The sequence below is a fragment of the Sphaeramia orbicularis genome, chromosome 1, assembly GCF_902148855.1.
Source record: "Sphaeramia orbicularis chromosome 1, fSphaOr1.1, whole genome shotgun sequence".
Lineage (NCBI taxonomy): Eukaryota > Metazoa > Chordata > Actinopteri > Kurtiformes > Apogonidae > Sphaeramia > Sphaeramia orbicularis.
Genome location: NC_043957.1, coordinates 45,171,588 through 45,193,665, shown reverse-complemented (window position 1 = coordinate 45,193,665; position 22,078 = coordinate 45,171,588). Strand labels below are relative to the sequence as shown.

At 35.1% G+C, this 22,078-nt stretch overlaps 1 protein-coding gene across 1 annotated transcript; it reads right to left on the bottom strand.

The window, feature by feature from the left end:
• Positions 1–1,637: 1,637 nt before the first annotated feature.
• Positions 1,638–14,683, bottom strand: LOC115422963 (tetraspanin-5). The gene is made up of 10 exons (XM_030139623.1): positions 14,228–14,683; positions 10,734–10,784; positions 9,617–9,763; positions 8,893–9,063; positions 8,656–8,781; positions 7,435–7,482; positions 6,628–6,744; positions 3,730–3,791; positions 3,585–3,637; positions 1,638–3,494 (listed from the first exon to the last, which is right to left on the bottom strand). Exons 1-9 carry the CDS (start codon positions 14,309–14,311, stop codon positions 3,625–3,627), a joined length of 819 nt encoding a protein of 272 aa, XP_029995483.1. The 5' UTR covers positions 14,312–14,683; the 3' UTR covers positions 1,638–3,494; positions 3,585–3,624.
• Positions 14,684–22,078: the final 7,395 nt, after the last annotated feature.

Here is a 22,078-nt window from a genome sequence, read left to right as displayed (position 1 = left end):
TAAAATGGAATATAATGGCATATATTTAACATCTATTCAATATGCTGAAAGGTATTTGTAAATATATTGCTGGTTTAATGTTCAAATGAATAAAAGAATTTCTGGACTAAAAACATTTTTTAAAAAAAAGCTTCATTGGTCTTTTATCTACAGCTGTGTTCATATGCTTGGTAGAACATACTTCATACAAGCAATATATGTATGTAAAAAATATGAAAACATTAAAATCTAAATCGATTCAGTATACACAAGTTGGACAAAAATATTGGAAAACATCATACTAACAGTGTGTAGGACTTCCCATTCCTATTAATTTGAAATATTAACATAATAACAATGTTTGTGTCAGTTGTTGTCAATAATTATCACAATAAATGTCCAAATCATTTGAATGAAATGTCGTATGTGTAAATTTTTCCCATATAATCTTAATTTTCATCCAACAGTAACGTTTTTACTCCCAAAGTGGAACTACTGTTCATCTCTGATTCATCTCACTGTTTTCATAATATCTCTTCATCTTCCCAAAAAGCAGTTATGGTAATAGAAAGAAAGAACAATTAGTGCGTAAATACATTTTTCTGTAGAAGAAAAATGAAAGTTGAGATGAATGATACCCCTTGAAAGATACAGGACATGTAGTCTTTGATATTAATTTCGGAAAAATAAAAACAATGGCTGTATTTGGCTCCTTTGGAGATACAAATGTATTCAGAATTTTGCTAAATTGAAAGTCCTAGTGCTGCATATTTCATGGTGTCAGTGTTCCATATGGTGACTGCTTCTATAGTGTAGGAAAATCCCACTGAACAGTCAGCAGACCACACAACACTGATGTGTCTTCACAGTGTCTCCTCAGGTTCAGATTGTGTAATCCTCTTGTCCATGCAAACATCCTCTCTGCTACTTCTTATCTGATGGTTCCTTCACTTTCCTGAAGTGCAATGTCTCTTACTGTCTCTGACTGTTGGGAAGCTGCTCTGTTTGTAGATAATTGTTCAGGATGTCACAGTCTGACTCATTTCTGTGTCTCTGCAGTGGACGGTTCGATTTTAAAATAGAAACATAACAGCTACAAAAGTATCTTCATCATCACAAAAGTATTTCTGTCAGAGAAGTGTGTATTGTATGAATAAGTATATTTAGAGAGATTTTACAGGTACATGTGTTCTGTTTTTCTCTTTATAGAGAAAATAAATGAATTTGAGATGAAGCATTATGACCCCTGCAGTCAAGGAAAGACTGGATGTATCAGAGAGGCCTGGCCAAAGGTTAGATTGTAGGTTTGTAATAAATTCCCAGTCACACAACAGATATGCTTATCAAAGGTGGATATCTAAATGGCAGATTACCTGATGAGAGAAAAGTGTGCGTGCATAAACTAATAATCTTTCATGTTCTCCATGTGGATGAGGATTGAACAGTTATGCAACTGTTTTTGATGGCACTAAATTAGAAATGACAAAGTAATACAAACCACTAAGACAAAATCTGTGAAATATATGATACATGACTGATTACTGATACTAATTAATAGAACCCCATCGATCCCAGGCTGTGTTATTTTCAGGTTATCACTACATATGGATGAGTTTAACATTTCATCTATCGTCATATTAAATATAAACTGACACATGTTAGAAAGAACCACATTTATTTTTTAGATATATATTTACAACTTGCCACAATCCAGTTATTTACATGAAACAAAAGAAGTTATTATAGTCAGAAACATGAAGTTATCGCTGTATGGCACTGAGTGGTAAAAAAAAAAAAAAAAAAAAAAAGAGTGTATGGGTCAAAAAAACAAAACAAAAACAATCATTTAAAGTTTTTAGTGGAAATAATGTTTCTTCCATTTCATGTAAAAGATTTCACAATCAGTGAAATACTGCAGGTTTACTTTGCTTCTATTAAATGGCTACTTTTCTTCAATACTTGTATTTCAATGCATGCTCACAGGTAATGTACATACAAATGGCATCTCAGTTGGCATTTCACGTAATGCTGGTGAGAGAGCCGATGGGCTTCACTTTCAAGTACTGCATTTTGTAGACCTTAACTCATTTCTACAGTCACTTATGTGCCACTAAATCCCAGTTTGTGTCCAAGTCACAGAGCAAAGCATCAACATTTCTAAATAAAAATGATTATAATACCTTGTTTTCAAACACTATTCATCCAGATGGTGAGAAAATCCTCAAAGTTCACTCCAAACAATTGCTGTTATCCTAAAGTCTTCAAATATCTCTTAGATGCTTCTTAGATCTGTGATAATACATGAGAGGCACAAAGTGGAAAAATATGCCATTATGAGCCTTCAACACAATGTGTATCCAAACTGTCCAGTGAAACTTAGGAAAAATAAAACATAGGAAATTCTCACACAAATAACAAAGGTATTTCTTCATTTAGGCAGTTTTCATCACAGAAAACACAAAAGCAACAACTGACAAAATAGAGGACAGTGAACAAGCACTGATTGACAGTGAGATAATGTGCAAATATTGTAAATGAGACGCTTTATTTGTAAAGCAGCATTTGGGGAAAAAAATAAAGTCTAGATGTATTTGACAGTTACGGAGCACCGAGACATGAGAGATGTAGTTTACAAGTAAAAAAAAGTGCTCCCCCCAGTGGCCACCTGCTGGACTAAAATAACAGTCTGACATAACAACTGTGTTGTCTGTTACTGCGATGACCTCCATGACCCTTACATGTGATTAAAGTGCTTAAGGCTGAGTTTTGTTCTTTCAATATCTAGACATTATTTTAATGTCACTGCCAAAACATGTACGCACTACACCTCTACAAAGCCTTTCTATCTGAACATTAACCTACAGTACTGTAGCCTGACAAAACTCTGCGTACAAACTGATGATGAGTGTGAGCGTCTCACAGATGGAAATAAATCTGAAGTCATTCTCTGCAACTTTTGAGTAGGTTCCATTAAACATCCAACAAAGTGCTAACCAGCCAATTCTCTCTACACTGGTGACTATTTTACAAATATTTTAAAATACTTAACATCAATGAAACTGTTAGGAAAGCCAATGTCCTACCGGTAGACAATAGGCATGCAGTGCATTTCCAGAATCACTTGATCTTTGTACACAACCCTTACATGCAGTGATAAAAACTGCAGCTGTGAGACATAGAAAACCACGGCCCTGATCTAAGAGAAGTGCTACCTCTGAGATAAAAGTATTAAAACAATCTTCATTGGTCAAGTTATGACCACTCCTCAACGCCTCCACTGGAAGCCAATTCATCATCTCAACAACTACTGCAAAGAATCTGTGTTGTATTGGTTCAGTGTCTTTTGAACTGTAATGTAATGAGTCACAGTACATCTCAGAGGTTGTGCTTTAGTTAAATGCGGGGCCACAAATAAATCAAAATTTACTATGTACAAAGAAATGAGGCTCTTCATTCTGGACACGTTCAGTAATTGGCGTACATCCCTTCTTTGCTGGCATCCAAACTGAAGAGTCCTGTAAACAAAAGCATTTAAGAATAAAAACAGCAAAGAGGACAGTCATCAGTACTGTAGATGTGTTAATGATCAAATCTAAACCAATCACCTGGTACATCCTTCATGCCTTTGGAGATTCAGTGGAGATCTTAGGTAAACAAACTGTACAGCACAAAACAAAAAGATCAGGAAAAGGACTGATTACAGAAAATGAATCAAATGAAAATAAACTGAGTTAAAATGTGGCCACCTACCAACTTTCTCTCACAGCCTCAATGTCGCTCACGAGATTCTGCGCTAAACAGATGCCAAAAATCTAAAACCAGAAACAAACGGTGAAGCTGCATTAAGTGATTTTGGGCCACATGGCGGCAGCAGCAGCAGGAGCTGTAAAGCACACACTGACACCTTATTAAAAAACATCTGTTGTCCATTCACACATAATCCAACAGACACAGAACATCCCTGACAGTTGGTGTTCCTGACCTATTAATAAATGCAATCCCATATTTATATACTCATAGATGTTGAAGAAAATTCATATTAGATCTCAACTAGAGTTTGACAAAAGGCATGTGGAAGATTTAATATGAATTTTTTTTCAACAGTGGTTTTCTCAATGGCACTCTCCCATAAAGCTTTGACCAGTGAGGAACCTGGGCAGCAGTTGCTATATGCACAGTCTCTCCCATCTCAGCAGCTCCTTCAGAGTCTTGGTGGCTTCTCTTACTAGTCTACTACTTCCATGGTCACTCAGTTTACGAGGACGGCCTGATCTAGGCAGATTCACACATGCACCATATTCCTCCCATTTCTTGAGGACTGATTTTCTCTAAACTTCAGGGGATGTTCAATGCTGTGGAATTTTTTTTGTATCATCCTCTGACTTGTACTTCTCAATAACCCTTTCCCTGAGTTGCTTGGAGTGTTCTTCTGTCATTCACAATGTAATGGTAGCCAGGAATACTGATCAACCAGTCTGTGGACCCTCCGTACACAGGTGTTTTATGCCTCAATCACTTGAAACATGCCCACACCACTCAGGTGATCCTCATTTCACTAATTATGAGACAACTGGCACCAACTGGATGGACCTCTATTAAATTACACCATTACATTCAAAAGGGGATGAATAATTATGCAAACAATTATTTTTCTTTTTATATTTTTGTTTCACTGACATTACTTTGTAGAAATCTGGATTTACATTGACATTAAAGAGTTTTTCCAATACATTTTTGTGTGAAAAAGGCCACATTTTATCAACCATGATTGATTTATGAAAGCAATAAAAAGATAAAACATCCAAGGGAGTGAAAACTCATAATTAGGACAGGCACTGTATAGTGGCCTCTCAGGGTGTTATCACTGGGTCACCTGATATTGTTTGTGAATAAAATGAACTGAACTTCTGCCACTTTTCCAAATGTGATAAGTCTTTATTCAAAATATTCAGCCAGTCTGTAGTATTTAGTGACAGTGTTACATCCCACCATCATTATTATTATTATTTTCATATATGTCTTAATTTTAGCCTCTTTTAATCAATTCTTTTATATCTTTTTAATGTTTCTTATTCTCCAGTGTTTCATCAGAGGGAGCCCTCCATGCCGGGGGGCGGCTGTGGACTCCGGTGGCTGTGGCGCCTTCTCTCACTGGGGTCCACTCCTTTCTGGTGGGTGGGGGTCCCAGTTGGCCCTCTCCCACTGGTTGGGATGCGGCGCTGCGTTGCTGGCGCCTGGTTGCCGGGATCGGCGGCTGCCTCCTGGTGCGGATGGCTCCCTGAGACAGCGCCTCCTCTTTTACTTTTACTTTTTCGCTCTGGTCTACCCGTGCTCAGTCAATCTTTTTAAGTATGTGTGAGCTTGTGGGTTTGCACGTGTGTGTGTGTGTGTGTGTGTGTGTGTGTGTGTGTGTGTGTGGGTGGATGCGTGGGTGGGGGGTGGTACTGATTTTTAAACTGATATGTAAAGCACTTTGTGCTACAGTCTCTATGTATGAAAAAAGCTATTTAAATAAAGATTATTATTATTATTATTATTATTATTATCATCACTGACAAACTAGAACTATTTTTTTTTCCTTTGTGTGCTTTTTCATTATAGGAAACTAAACTGTACTCCAAACTCACATGCTTTAGTTGATGACTGCTGGAGCCTTAATGAACAAAAATTTCATATTTGATTTCATAAGTAAATAATGCTTTGCATTGAAAAAAATTACATATTTACTTACATATTAAAAACTTATTTCCAGTTTATGCAGGATATGTTACAAAGTCATGATTTGTGTGATTATGCAGTAATAAAAACATACAGTAGTTATGAACATCCTTTTCCATGTCTGCATTTAAGTCAGCTGTGTCAAACTCATTTTAGTTCAGGGGCCACATTAAGCTCAAATTGATCTCCAGTGGGCTGGACCAGTAAAACAATAGCATAATAACCTGTAAATAATGAGGACTCCAAATTTTTGTCTTTGTTTAAGTGCAATCAAAATTAAATTATGAAAATATGTACATTTGCAAACTATCAAAACAAAAATGATGTGAATAACCTGAAAAAACGGAAATTTCTTGAGAAAAGTAAGTGCAATTTTAACAAAATTACACCTCAACTTACCACTTATACATGCATATTATGGATTGGATCAGAAAGGCACAAAATATTTAATAACAGGAAGAATAATGTTAAAGTTTCACTTTTCAGGTTTTTCACATTCAGGATAGTTTGTAAATGTTAATATTTTAATAATTTAATGTAACTTTTTACACTAAAACAGAGAGAAAAATATGGAGTTGTCATTATTTAGAGGTGTAATGTCATATTATATTTTTCACATTAAACTAAGAAAATTTGAAGTCATTTACTTATAGGTTATTATGCTATTATTTTAGTTGAGATCACATTGTTCTGTATGTGGAACCTGAAATAAAACGAGCTTGACATCCTTGATTGTGAATATCTTAAGTGTAATTTTTGCGCTTTGCAAATTCATCCCGCGGGCCTTACTGGAACCTTTGGCGGGCCGGTTTTGGCCCCCGGCTGCATGTTTGACACCCCTGATTTAAGTCCATCTAAATCTTACACATTGGTCTTTTAATAGTTGACAGAGATCGGATAACAAATCTAAGTGGCCTTATCCTTCCTTACCTGCAGTAATGCAATTCCAATAAAAATGCCTGCCACCACCGTCAGGTTGTCTTGAAGCCACTTCTCAAACTGAGGGACGCAGCCTTTGATATAAATGAAGGTCCTCTGCTCAGAGTCCTGTCAACACATCAACAAAACACATTATAGTTGTATCATTAGGTGGAGATTAGATGTTGGCTTTCACTTTTATCAGTCTTTTTAAGTCTTTGTCCGCTGAAGCCAACTATTTTAAGGTACACTCGTAAACACCTGTCTCTCCTCAGTTGCTTTTAATGGAAGCACATGCTTTTTCTTTTCATTCTGTGGTCTCTTCAAAATCCCTTTACAATAAAAATCTCTGAACTAATGTAACCCAGTAGTTAACACACACTCAGCCTGTTTTCCTGAGCCGACTCTTGTTAAAACTGCATTGCTTCAGCTTTTTCCTCACATTTAAAGTCAAGAAAACAAACACAGCTTTTTCCTTACATTATGCTCCTATGGAGTAAAGCCAAAGCTAATGACGGGGGAGGGGTTTCAAGTCCCACTGCATTGCTGCTGCATGAGTAATACCACACGGCCCTAAGTACTGATGGGGAGCCAGCTGCTGTGTTTTGAAGACCGAGGAGTTGGGAAACATGTGAAAGAGGAATATTGTGCCCAGGGTGGAGTACCTGATGACCTCATACAGCCACATAAACCTGGCTGAGGCCAAAAAAAAAGCAGCAATACTCAATTTCCACTGGTCATACAAGGTTTTATGTTAACACTGTCAGTTAAGTCTCAGTCTGAAGTCTTGAAGTCTTGAAGTTTCAGAAACCGACTCACAGTTTTTGCTCGGATGTCGTATCCACACTGAGTGTTGATGACATCTTCCTGTGACCAAAAGATAAAGAAGTTGAAGTCAGGTCATAGCATAGAAATACACCACTTATTTTTTAACCAATAATATATTTCTGATTAGTTGTTGATCAAGTTTTGTCACAAGATTAATTCACCATGTCTGGCCTCTAAAGCTAAAGATATTCAATTATTTTCTTTTTGTTAACAAAGCCCATGAAAAGACCAAAATCAACAAACGCACTGATCCATGGTGTTTTGTTCCTGAGCCTGGTCTGTAGTATTCAGCACCATTTGAATCATAGCTTCAAGCAAACATTACTCAAATCAAAGCAAACAGTGAATTTTTTTAGAGACGAAATTCAGCTCCTTGTTAGTGTGTGTTTCCAGCAGAAATGTAGGTGTATATGGAACAGATTCAAAGCAAACTACAATGATCAAGAATGACATATTGCAGAAGAAGAAGCTAAATGGACTAAATCTGTTAAAATGACTGAACACCTTGCTGGTTTTAGTCTTACCAAAAGGAAGATACTGAATACTGAGATAGTGACAGGGCAGAATAAAACACCTCACCAAGAACGCAACATAAACACAAGATAGGAAATCTAATGTTTATAAATCACAGACCCATTCTTTAGAGCAGATGATAACTCTGAGAACATTTTGTCTAATTCTTCATCTCATATTCATACTAATTGTTACCAAATGTTGCTCCAAAACAGTATGACCTTAATGGAGCAATGTGTTCTTAGGTCAGCAAATAAAACACTCTTGTGCAACTTTCATTGCAGTGAACCCAGCCTATTTTGCTGAAACAGAGAGCTGTCACTGCTTTGCACAGCGAGCAGGAGTTCAAGCATTTTTCTGCCAAAAACGTCTCGGTCAAGATAACTCCTCCTAGCCACTTTGAGACTGTGCTGTGCTGGCAGGACTGACTGTGAAGGCCTGAATGTCCTGTTGGAAGCTAGCCATGATAGTTGACAGCGTCATCCAGCCTTCTGCAGGACACAGATAACAAAACTATCTGTCGCAGGGAGGACCTTTGCAACTTCCCCTCTAGCTATCAGCAGATTGAAGGCTTAGACATGTTAGAAGGTCACAAAATCGAGATGTAAAACCTTCAAATTACATCCATGGGTTTGTAGGGTTTTACCATAAATTAGAGTAAACTGGCTGTGAATCCCAAAGACTTTTGGGAAGACATACCGCAGGATCTTTGGTGCAGCAGGAAAACGGCACTCCACATTTCTCACGACTGGGATTGGAATCAGTGCAGTTGAAGTAGATGTTTAAATTCCAATCATCAGCACTGAAAGCTCCACAACATTCCCACTGCAAGGTTAAACAGACACATTATATCAACAATATCGCACCGACATGAATAACCATGAATCACGGGGGTAAGAATAACACAGGGATGAGAGTAACAGAGTTAGTTCGCACATATTCCTGGGTGAAGTCTATCAGGTTCTGCAGATCAATGTCGTCTCTGTAGGCCCGAATGTTGTTGTTGATAAAAAAGTTGAGCTGATCCTTGATCCAGTCTTTGAAGACAAAGGCCAGGACTCCTGCAGTCAGCTCCAGGAAGAAGATGATACCCAGGAAAACCGAGAACTGGAATACAGAGACATTCATAATTCTGAATTTAACAATTACACAGGGAAAAAATTCAGAGAAATTATTCTTATACTCTTCTGCAATATTTTTTTTTAGAAATTATCTGCCTGAGAGATTAAATGTCCTAAATCTTACATACTTTAATAATGTGAATGGGAAAACAACTGACCAAAGTGCTCGTTTACAGTTTTCAATACACATGATAAAGTGTTACACATATACATCAGTTTATGTCCATTTCCACAACAGTTTTATAAGTCTTCCAGTAGAAAGAACCTGTAATATGAATGTTTTGTAATTTGCAGATAGTGTTTTGACGTAGACCTGTAGCTCTGAGACAAATATTCCTTTTGAGTAAAACCCATTCTCTCAGAATTCTAACTTTTGACACAAGACTGTATCTTGGAAACTAGAATCAACACGCATTTTTGACTAAATTTTTCTTTATTAGTGACTCAAACTTGTTAAAATTTCACTACTTTTATTCTGGAGGCATTTTACTTGTAGACCAGTGTTATTCTTTTACTATAAATTTGAAGACTGAACGTACAAACTTGAGCAAGAAAGAGTTTTCCCGCAGCGCTCCGATGCAACCAGCGAATCCAAGGATGAACATCACACCACCCACCACAAGGAAAAGCCAGACTGGGTCAAAGCCCCCCAGGTCTGTGATGGATGAAATGTTGGAGAGGACACCCTGATGGAGAAACAAATCAGGGGTCAGAAGAATCATTAAATCCTTTTAAGGACAGTTGGTCTCATTGGGTGTAAGTGGTGTAATATTATAATATGCATTTTGTTTTCTGTTTGTTGCTACATCCCATTTAATTTACAACAAAATAAAACAGGAATTTAATGGCTGACTACATAGAACAGAAAAACAAAAAGAAATGAAAGGGACTAAAAAGTATAAAAATAATTTAACCCTTTAAACTTTAAGCCTAAAAGGGTCCACCTGGACTTTTTTTCTTACTTAGACTATAAAAAGGCTAGAAAATATGCTGTGAGTGAGTCTGTTTGCCCATTTTTCCAGAGCACTTTCTTTTCCAGATCTTTCAAAATTTAGCAATCATTTACAATTTACTCCATGTTATAATATTGCTAAAACAGCTTCTTCTCCAGCTTCCAGTACAAGCATAAGTTAAATTATTGCAATGACCCAATAAAACCTATAAAGCGCAATGATTCAGGTATCAGAAACTGTTGGAATTTTTCCAATTTCACAAAGAGTGAAAGAGTTACAGTCATCCAAACTGCATATGCACAGGGTGAGTCAGCGGTGACACGTCAGGTTTTAAAGAGTTAATATCAATAATTCTTTGAGCTTTCTTCAGTGAAAGTCAAGATATTTCAATCCACACTAGACTGTCTGGCCCCCTTTTCAATCCCTGCTGTTCTGAGGGGAAACAATGAATGAATCTTTTGAATGTATCACATCCATTCAGTAACCATTGTTCGGAGAGGCGTCCCACCGGAAACCATGACATTCCTTTCTGATTCAGTAAAGCCACTGCTACCATTTTATGCAGACAGATGGGTGTAAAGCAACCAGAGATAAATGAGGCCAAACTGCATATTTTACAGACCACTTCAGCGTGTTAAGTGAAAAAGCAATAGAAACTGATTTATTTTGTCATCACATAACAGGGCATGAGACGTAAACTCACCTTCTCACTCCATGCCCACAACCCGATGGCAAGAAACGCCACTCCGAGGAACTGGCAGGGAGACAAAGAAGACAAGAGAGCCAGCAGATGAGGTTATTTCGCTGTGACAGCAACATGTAGTCATCACAGAGATTCACAGAGAGCAACCGCAGAGACATTTTCCTGGCAGCGAGTCCTCACTGAATATTTCCCATCTCAGTCTGCAGTATCAGCAGGGGACTCCTACATTAGAGAGCATCTTTAAACAGCCTAAACCTACAAGTTTCCTCCCACAGTGTAACAGTTTAAACCCATATATCACCATCGCTTCAGCTAATGAGCAAAGTATTCATGGCATTTTCCAGCTTAAAACCTAACCGCAATTATGGCAGCAAGAAACAATTGCAGCTAATTTACTTTAACTTTTTATTGATGTCCTGACATTCTAGCAAATTACATTTATTCAGTATTTATATTTTGTATTAAAAAAAGCAAAAAAAAAAGTAGATTTATGATAATTCTTTGCAAAATTTTTGTTAGTTTGTCCTGCAGAGTAATAAAATTTTTGTTGAAAATGTTTGGGAACCACAAGGAATGAATTTCAGATTGGGTGGGAAAGTATAAAAAAAAAAAAGAGTCCAAACTAAACATTAATGAAGCGGAAAAAGGTGTAAGTAGAGCTCAGATTTAGTCAGAATGTAGACGTTTTTACGTCCAGGTTGACGTCATTTCTTTTTTATGTTTCAGCTCTCATTGCACTGTTATACTGTGCTTTCTTTTAATAATATTTTGTATTCTTTAATTCTTTTACTCTCTTTTTATTACTATTTATGCATGATTCTTTTTTCTGTATTTATCTTTACCTGTTAAAGCTTGTCTTCTATAGATTTATAGTCAGGAAATGGATTTGGTTTTATTGGGTTATCAGATGATAGAGTAAAATACAAAACAATAACACGATATATAAAGTAATTTTTCCTAATTAAAATTGTTTATGAGCATTGGCTTCATCTGAAATGCAGAGCAGAAGCCTCAGGAATGAAAACTTCGATATGACTCAATTTTAGACAGACATCTTTTAAAGAAGTATTCTCTGTATCGTAAGAGCAAAAAGTCTTTCTTTTGCACAGAACAGACCTTAAGACGTGGTGTCTAGGTGGAAAATAATCAGTCTGACATGTTTGTGTATGTTAGCATGTGAATTATTTGCTTTGTGTGTCTGTTAGTTTATGGTGCTAACTGGTGTTAACATGCTGGTTAACTTTACTTGTCAGTGTTAGAAACAATTGTTGATGTTATCTTGACATCTGTGAATGACATTCCCACACTGCAGCGAAGAGCATTAATTCTTTCCTTGTCTAACAATAAGTTCACGGTGGAAGAGTCTGTAAAAATGTAGATTTTTATGACAATTTATGATGCATTTGTGTTCTAATGAGATTCATGATAATTTTGGGTCTCAAGATGGAAAAGTTTAGGAACCACTAATTTGAGCGCATTTGTATTTTCTTCCATGTGTGTGTTATATAAATAAAGATAACTTACCTTATTGCCTAAAAAGACTTTAGGTCAGTATTATGTTTAATCCCTGTTAACATATACAGGGATCTTAACTGCATCATATAAAACAACGCATGGTGATATGCATATAATGGGTCATATATTATCAATTATTAGGCATATCTGGAATTCCAACTTTAAAGGTCATTGATTGGTAATTTTACAGAATTCTAATGGTGATAGTTTTAACACAAGTTAGTTAAAGTTTTATGCTAGCCAAATTATTAATATATGCCTCGATAGTTTGAATATTGCAACAGACGTAGAGAAAGAAATTAATTATAATGCATTACAATATAATGCAGCCCCCATCCACAGATAGATAGATAGATAGATAGATAGATAGATAGATAGATAGATAGATAGATAGATAGATAGATAGATAGATAGATAGATAGATAGATAGATAGACGTTATATATGGTAATTATTGGTTGAAAAATAAGGTTTTCCACAAGTCCACAAGTTTTTCAAATGCTGTTAAAGCGATTGTTTTTGCTTTAAGTTATTACATTTTAAATTATATGTTTGGGTTCTTGACAGTCGGTCAAATTCAACAATAAGTAAAAGTATTTGTAAGTCACTAAATTGAATTTACACAGAAGGCAATAACTGCAATACTTATATGAAATCCTTACTATAGCCATTATCTACTACATTTTATCTACATAATTATTTCATATGAGTCAGACTTTTATATAAAGCATCAATACATAATTGAAAAGGATTCTGAACCATGTGCAAGAAGAAAAAAAAGACACTATAGACTACCTTCCCCAGCTTCAGTGTGTGCTGTTACTGGTGCGTTATTACCATGATAACAAACAAGCAGCACAGTCTTAACCTTATATAATCTCTACCTATGACTGACAAACAACTACTGATGTGATGATTTTATTATTTTTATTTAACCAAATGATGGTTGTTATTATCAGTAGTGGGTTTTATTTTTGTTTTTTTTAACCCTTTCATGCATTAATTGTGAGAACCTTAGTCAAGATTTTTTTTCTTCAATGTTTTTATTCCTCCTTAGGCATGAAAAAAACAATGCGATCAAGGTTTTTTTTTTTCTGTGGAGTTACAAAAATATCCATGCATTTAATTTTTGAAGTAAAGAAACATGTGTTTAAAACCCAATATCACAGTGGGATATGAAAACAATGAAATAAAAACATCTTTAATGCAGCTAATCTGATGTCTTCTCACATTTTAACATTTTCTAATGCTATTAATTCCTCACTTTATTGAGATAATGTGCAAAAAAAAAAACCTTCTTGTCTAACAAATAACAATTGATTTATACTCAAACATGTTAGTGTAGATCAGGTTTATCAAGAACAGCAAAGTTACAGTAATGGTATGAATGTCAGAATATGAGATGATGCGTAAGTGTCCATTGTGTTGGCTGATATGGAACTAAAACAACTAAACCCATTAATATACAAGAGAACAGCTGGAGAATGACTGTCCACTGGAGTGACTTATGCATGAAAGGGTTAAGAATTATTGGACAAAAGTGTTTGTTTGTGTCTGTTATTTTCCTTCAGTACAGGATGAGCAGGTAAAAATATAATTTGTGTTTCCACCCAAAACATCATCCCTGAGTGTAATAAACGCCTTCAGATGAGGGGAATGATGAGAGACTCCTTTCAGTGGAGTGTTGTTCTCTGTAACCGAGCTGTTCACACACTGATGCTGACAACAGGGAGCAAAAACAAAAGAGTGCAGATAAGTGACAGTGGGAGCAAGTGCACGGGAGGAATGAGTCTCCTGCGTGGATGACATGATCGATGCCTCCTGTGTGAACACTGAGCCAAAAAAAAAAAAAAAAAAACACGACACGACGCACAGAATGAGCACCGAATCTGTTTTTATAGAGGGTCAAATCATATCATGACAGTAATTTAATATGTGGATTCATCGGGCCTGAAGTGTCGGACAGAAAACAGGACTTACCCAGAATATTATGTTGAACCCGAAGATGAAATACTTGATGCAGCAGCTCACTTCATGAGCCTTGAAATGCTTTCCTGACATCATTTTTCCTCAAACACAGCCCGTACGGAGACACTATCACATCTATGGACCTCTGTGTTTGACAGCCTGGTTGTGGAAACACCCTATTTTTTTTTTTATTTTTTTTTATTTTCTAGTCCCGACAAAAAACGCTCAGTCAATTGTTTCACCGTCTAATTATAAACAGCATCCTGTCCGCGGTGCGCACCGAGCAAAGGCGCGGATAAGACCCACGGGTGCGGCGTTCAGGGTCCCGGTGTCCCTCTGTGGTGTCTGGAATACCCCCGACACAGATCTCCAAAGGTATATCTATAAAATAAATCCACTGAAATCAACGGATTAAAGCAGCTGGTCTTCTATCTGACCCATAATCTAGACATGGCTGTTTGATAGACGCGTGGCGGAACCAATGAGTGTCTTCGGTATGGAGGAGGGGCGGGACTTCCTCCAGCAGAGGGTCTTTCTCCTGGGTCTTTCTGCCCTCATATGACCATGTAGTAAGAGTATACCATGGCATTTAATCATCTGTGGTGTTATTTATTCACCATTTATTTGATTAACCCTTTCATGCATGAACTATGAGAACCTCTGTTAATATTTCTTTCTTATGTGATTTTATTCTTCTTTAGGCATGAAAAAAACAATGCAATTGATTTTTTTTTTTTTTTTTACAAACCTTTTTTTCATGGACTTACAAAAATGTCCACTCAGCTGGACACCATGCATTTAATTTTTGAAGCAAAGAAACATGTATTTAAAACCCATCATCAGAAAGTGATACACTGTGTGAAAACTATGACATAAAAACATTTTTAATGCCACTAACCAGATGCTTTCTCACATTTAACATACTCTAATAGTAGTTATTACTCACTTCATGGAGATAATTTGCAAAAAAAAAACAAAAAAAAACCCTTTTTGTTCTAGAAAACTGTTAATTACAGTCTAATAACAATTAGCGATTGATTTACACTAAAGGATGTTACTGCAGATCAGGATTATCAAGAACAGCAAAGTTACAGTAATGGCATTTGTGATACTGCATAAGTGTCCAATGTGGTGGCTGATATGCCACTAGAACAACAAAACCCATGAATATACAAGAGAACATATGTAGAATAGCTGTCCACTGTAGTGACCACTATGTATGAAAGGGTTAAATAAAAGAAAATAAAAAACTATGTTTTAATTTTTTTTTCTTTCTCTCCTGCCCAGTTTACTCAGTTCTGGTTGTAATTATTGTTACCATTATAATTATCACCTTATTTGCTATTGTTTGTATTGTTGATAATTTTCTTGTGAGGGTCTTTGCCACCTTCTTCTTTCTTGTTTCTTGTTCCATATCAGGTCTGGCATTGAAATGTGGTTCAACAAAACTTATAATAAAGACAGCAGAATATCAAGGGGAGCTTCACATACTTTATGAAGTTTCCCTCAGCAAAGCAAATTTGTTCAGCTCCAAAAGGCAGCCAGACTATCATTATGCTGTTATGATGCTGGACAAGACAAATTTAAAAAAAAAAGAAAAAAAAAAGAAAAGAAAAAAAAATTAATCCTGAGTTGGTATTTATTGAAATTAACAATCAACAGAAACTACAGATGAATATCAACTTAATATTTTACAAAGGAAGTCATATGACATGTCTGCTCCCAGCATTTTTTAATTGGCACATATTCATAGCACTAAACTCAATAGTATAGTATTAATATAAAGTTCACAATCTCCTCTAAAAATGGTTGGTTGATCATTTATTTCGAGCAAGTACAAGAGAAAAAGGAATATTTATAATTAGATGGCTATATATACAGGGTGGGGAAGCAAAATTTACAATATTTTGAGGCAGGGATTGAAAGACAGCGTATGACCAATTAGTTTATTGAAAGTCATGAGAATTTATTTGCCACAAGAAAACTGACATAATAGAAAATGTTTTTATTCTGTGTCCTCCTTCTTTCTCAATAACTGCCTTCACACGCTTCCTGAAACTTGCGCAAGTGTTCCTCAAATATTCGGGTGACAACTTCTCCCATTCTTCTTTAATAATATCTTCCAGACTTTCTCGTAATAGTTTTGCTAATAGTCATTCTCTTCTTTCCATTATAAACAGTCTTTATGGACACTCCAACTATTTTTGAAATCTCCTTTGGTGTGACGAGTGCATTCAGCAAATCACACACTCTTTGACATTTGCGTTCCTGATTACTCATATGGGCAAAAGTTTCTGAAAAGGTATGGATAATAGTGTTAGGTATGATTATGACATCAATATATGTTTGGTTTCAAAACAATTGATGTAGTGCCTGCTGAGAAAAAACAACTAAATGTTCATTGTAAATTTTGCTTCCCCACCCTGTACATACACACATCCTTCTGAGACCCATCAATGCATTTCTTTCCTCTGTAGGGGACAAAAGTTTGACAATTTTACTTTAAAAAAAAATGCTGTCTATAGCAAAGGACATTCCATTAAAAAAAAAAAAAAAAAACATTAAAAAAATTTATCTGAAAAAACTGTAGCATTATGTAGTTTCCAATCAACGCAATTGTTTAATGTAAAAAAGCTAAAAATGTAACTTTCCTAGGTCTAAGGAGGATATACATTTACACAAATAAATACGCTGTTGCCCATAAAGTTGGAATCATTTCGTTTTCAGACACATTTCTCTTTTTATTCCTATTTACACATCAGCTATCACCTTTGACCAGGTACAGGTGAGTCACACTTTATCTATCAAGAATAAGTCACATTGTCACAATTATTTTACGACAGGAGATAAAGATATTTTATTCAAACAGTACATTTACATCCACATACATACATAATCATATTCTCCACATATTTTAGCCTGAAAAGGAATGGGAAGTACAACTTATTTATACCCACCTCTATTCCATAGTTGTATCAGCATAAATTTGTTCAGCTGCTTCCCATCACACCATTGATGAATATGGAATACATGATACATAACTATATCAAGTATTTTTACTCTCCCACAATCACAATCCCTGAAAATCCATAAATCTGTAAATATTTTGACATTGCTTGTTCTTAACCTCCAAATTATTCCACAGTTTGACACCACACACTGACACTGACACACATAAATGAAAATATATTTATCTTTTGTCAGTAAAAGGGTGTTGGGGTGGAAGGATGTTATGTCTCCTTTACTTTAACATCACATTTTGTGTAGAAGTGATATAGCGCAGTGGTATAATCTTATTTTTCTGCAGACTAACGCACATAAATCTTTTTCTACTGAAGTACTGAGCTGCTCGATTTTTCACCTTCTCTAACTTCTATAATATATTTTACACTCTTGATTCAATTAAGGACACAACCACAAGAATTGCACACTGGCACTTTATTCTCAACATTACACAGTTTTACTGGTGTATTATCCTGAATTTTCTTCAGCTTTTATTGTATGGCAGATCTTTTTTGGTGTGTATAGCGTTTGTCTCATAAAAAGTCAGTATTTATGCATTAATAAGAGCTGAGAACTGTAAAGTCATCTTAATAAACCATTTTCTGTTTCATTTTTACAAATCTAAAAATGAAAGTTGATGTTATTCTTGAGGGAAATGAAGAGAATGTAGGGAAACATTACCCCCTGGTGGTAGACAGTGTGAACAGAAGTACTGCACATGCTGTGTATTATTAAATATACTATATGGACAAAAGTAATGGGACACACTGAATTCAGGTGTTTCATTGTTGATGTCAAATGTCATAAGATTATTTTACATTTTTGATAACTATTATTGGATTAAAAGGGTTCATTTTGTTTACCCTACATAAAACAAAATTACTCATTGTTTGGATTTTTTTTTTTACTTTTACCCAACGCTGAATTTCTTCATTCATTGTTATTGCTTCAGATGTTCTACTTCTAGATTTCTAAAACATTATATTATATTGTATTATTCAGCCCTGCGATGAACTGGCGACTCGTTCAGGGTGTACCCTGCCTTCGCCCTTATGTAGCCGGGATGGGCTCCAGGCGACCCCCGTGACCCTAGTGAGGATAAAGCGGGTTCAGAAAATCAATGAATGAATGAATATATTGTATTGTGAGAAGAGTTAGTTGAGAGGATGTTTGCATGTTCCAATCTAAACCTGAAGAGACACTGTGAAGACACATCAGTGCTGAGTTATCTGTTTTCAGTGTGATTTTCCTACTTTAGCTGCACCTAAAAAGAGACTGCTGCCATATGGAACACTGACAAAATGAAATATGCAGCTTTCCTCCCACAGCGCTTGCACTTTCAATTAGGAAAAAGGTTGTGTAATTATTGTACCGCAAATGGAGTGTTATCTTAGTATCTTAGTATATTACTAATGCAGCCGCAGCCATATCTTTTTTATTGCTTTTATTTTTTAGACAATATAACAGCGTTTATTCAACCTTGGAGTCGGGACCCCATGTGGGGTTGCCTAAAATTTCTTGTAATTGATAAAAAAAAGAAAAAAAAAAAACTTACTAAAAAAAATATATGGTGAGGTGAGAGAGACAATCCCAATCCATAAAAGACATGTCAAACTCTGAAGCTGAAACTGAAGCACTGTGGTACTGTTTATCTTTCAAATGTTCATTGTGGCCGGTTTCAGGTGCTGCAGCTCTTTCATAATTCATAATTCATTATATTCTTAACATTCACTGGATCAGTGACAGTGGATGGAGATACAGGGTTTATTTTTACTTAGTTTATTTGTCTCAAACTTTGAAATCAAAACAGAACTTAAAAAAAAATAAATAAATACATGCAACAGGTCAATTACATATGCACACATCACTGGTCATTAATCAGAAAAAAGTAACAAAATACAATAAATTAACATAAATGCACACATGAATCAACTCAAACACAGTTTGAGATGGAAAGAAGAAATGGTTTATAGTCCTGTCCCTTCCTTATTTTCAGCGTCAGATTCATAACCAAATATAATTCCTTCACCGGCTATCTATAACATCAAAATAGATAACAATGAATAACTAGTCATAGCACCTTTGTACTGGTTGTATCATCATTGCACAACCATTCTGCCAGTAATGAACAATAAGCCAAAAACCTAAATAAAATAAACAATGCAGGGTATAATACTCCAAACTACATGTAAACCCATCAAAAATATCTCCAGTTACACAAAGCAAAATATGTGGCAAACAAAATGTATGGTCAGTTAATGATATATTTTGTTGAAAAAGTCATATTTTCTTCATTTTTCTCTGTTTCTGACATTATGACAATCAACTTTAATCTGAGCTTTTATGAACATCTACATGAGTGAATTAAATATGGAAAAATACCAGATTTTTATTGAAAAAGTGCAAAATACAAAGGATAATATTGCAATGGTGATAAATAACTTAAGAAAGGTCAGAGAGAAAAATTCATTTGGGTCTTTATGGGTTAAACACCATTTGTTTGTCTTTCAAAGAATGTTTTTTTTGAGGAAATAAATAAATATTACAGACCTAATGAGTTGAATCAGAACAGCAGCGTCAAACTATTCAAGAACCGAAAACTTCAGTGTTAGCTAAAAATAAAGATTGTCCATACAAGTTTCGTAGTTATTGTTATTATTGTTAAAACCATAATGACAAATATAATAAATAAATGTTGCAATAAATGTTTTTGTTTTGCCTTTAGGACTAATTGTGTTTTGCTTACAATATGCCTGTTTCATTTTACTTAATGCAGCTCAGTGATTTTAATCATTATAGTTGTGTTAAATGTTCCACCTCTCGATTTATGAAATATTTGTTACCTTTGAACAACAAATAAGTATTTAAAATCACAAGTGGAGTGTCTGCAGGTTTGGGGTAGCCAAATTAATGACTTTTTGAGATGTTTTTCAAGGCATCTTTGATCAAAATTAACACCTTAACTTCACAAAAATAACAGTACAACAGGCCCCATAGTTATTGCCTTGAACCAGTCGATCACGTTTCAATCCATCTGACGTCATATTTGCATTTATCCATGATTAATGTTTCAGTTCAAGCGGCTAAAGCTCATACCTGAACCCCTCCACCCATGAATGATTGTTGGTGGATCCACTTCAACTCCATGTTAAAATACTAAAAACTAACCACAAATCTGACAAATTCATTAGAAAGATTTCCAAAGCAAACAGAGCAATATCATTTATTGTGTCTGTGGAATTTTTAAGACCTCTGAATTTCAGATTTCAGGATTAATTATCAATTTTAAGGATAACTGAGACTTTCATTTTGAACAACTTTTAAAGGATTTGCAGACATTGTCACAACTAACCAGGTGGTTTCTTCACCTGACATGAACATTTTTATCATAATATTTCAGCTCAATAGGAAAGGGAAATCCAACAAAAGGTAGTTGTGATGTGTCCCAGAATTTTTGTCCATTAAGTGTATATAAATGGTTTTTATTGACACATTAATACAAAGTGAGTGACTCCAAAAGGAAAACAACAGCAGCCATTTATAGTGTTGACTTTTTAATTGCATAAAATAAAATAATGTACTAATGTTCTAATCCATTACAAATATGGGTTTACAAAACTGGATAAATTATGAAAAATAAATATTTCTGTGCAGTTTGTCTGTATTGTCATTGCAGGCAGAGAAAAAAAAAAGACAAGTCCATAAAAAAGACATTATTCATTGTTAGTTGTCATCTTCATACCCATGCCAAGATAAATATCACGATGCAGCATTCAACACGTGGTTATTTTCACACAAAATCCTTTTACTGACTAATTCACTGATATAATACTCAAATACTGTGTTTTCTCTCCTTTTCTCTGCATCACAAAAACAACCAACCACCATAGAACACCAACACATTAAGGTATTATTGGACATCACTAGATCACATTGTCCCCAAATGTTCTCCTGAAGATAATAGTTAAAAAAAAAAAAAAAACACCTTTTAAAAACTGTATCTTGGCAATTTTTCACATATAAAAATATAGGTTGATTTAACAAAATACTTCATGTGGTTAAAAAAAACATCTCATCCTTCATTTGACCCTTCTTGTTTAAGTTCCCAGAGGCCTCTGGGGGAAAAAGGATTAAAAACAGCTTGAGGCAGTTTTCAAGAACATTAAAAATAACGTTTTAGGTGAAAACTTTGGTGACCCATTTTATTTTAGTCTTAGTGTTTATTTGAAACATCCAGCTTAAATCCCTTTTAAAATACAGAATGCGTTTTTGTCAAATGACCACTCTTATATTAAACTAGTTTTAAGTCAGAAGACACTAAAGATACTGTATCCTACACATATACCTACACTATTCTTTAATGTAATAAAACAGTTTTAGGAGACATACTGTAATGCATGTAAAATACACACTGCCACTATTTGCATTCATCTGATTAAGGCAATCTGCACTAATTTCCTTGTTTAATAATACAGTATTTAAAACAGACGTAAATAACCCTGAAGAGTAGTTTAAAGTTTAATACTGTTTGTCTGTAAGAGACTAAAGCAAAGAAAACATTAGGAAGCTACTTTTTTATAGCAATTTGACTTGGCGTTTTTAATCTTGATTATCAAGAAATCCAAAATACTCTGATAGTGCTACACACTGTGCACTTAACACAAGGCTTTATATACTATTCGTCTTTTTGTGCAAATTATCTCTTTGAATTGTCAATTATTTTTCAACACATTCTGATTTCACATTCTGATTTAGACTTTGGATTTAGACCTGTTATTCAAAGGTACCTATAAATTGTAATATACAAACGATTAAAAAATAACTCCATAATAAAGTTTTGGTTAAAAAAAACAAACAAAC

Excerpts from the sequence above, each read along its gene's own strand:
- LOC115422963 (XM_030139623.1), bottom strand. The coding sequence starts at position 14,311 with ATGATGTCAGGAAAGCATTTCAAGGCTCATGAAGTGAGCTGCTGCATC. Across the intron at positions 10,785-14,227 it reads GGTTCAACATAATATTCTGG|TTCCTCGGAGTGGCGTTTCT; the intron begins GTAAGTCCTGTT and ends TCTCCCTGCCAG. Across the intron at positions 3,792-6,627 it reads TTGGAATTGCATTACTGCAG|ATTTTTGGCATCTGTTTAGC; the intron begins GTAAGGAAGGAT and ends TTCTGGTTTTAG.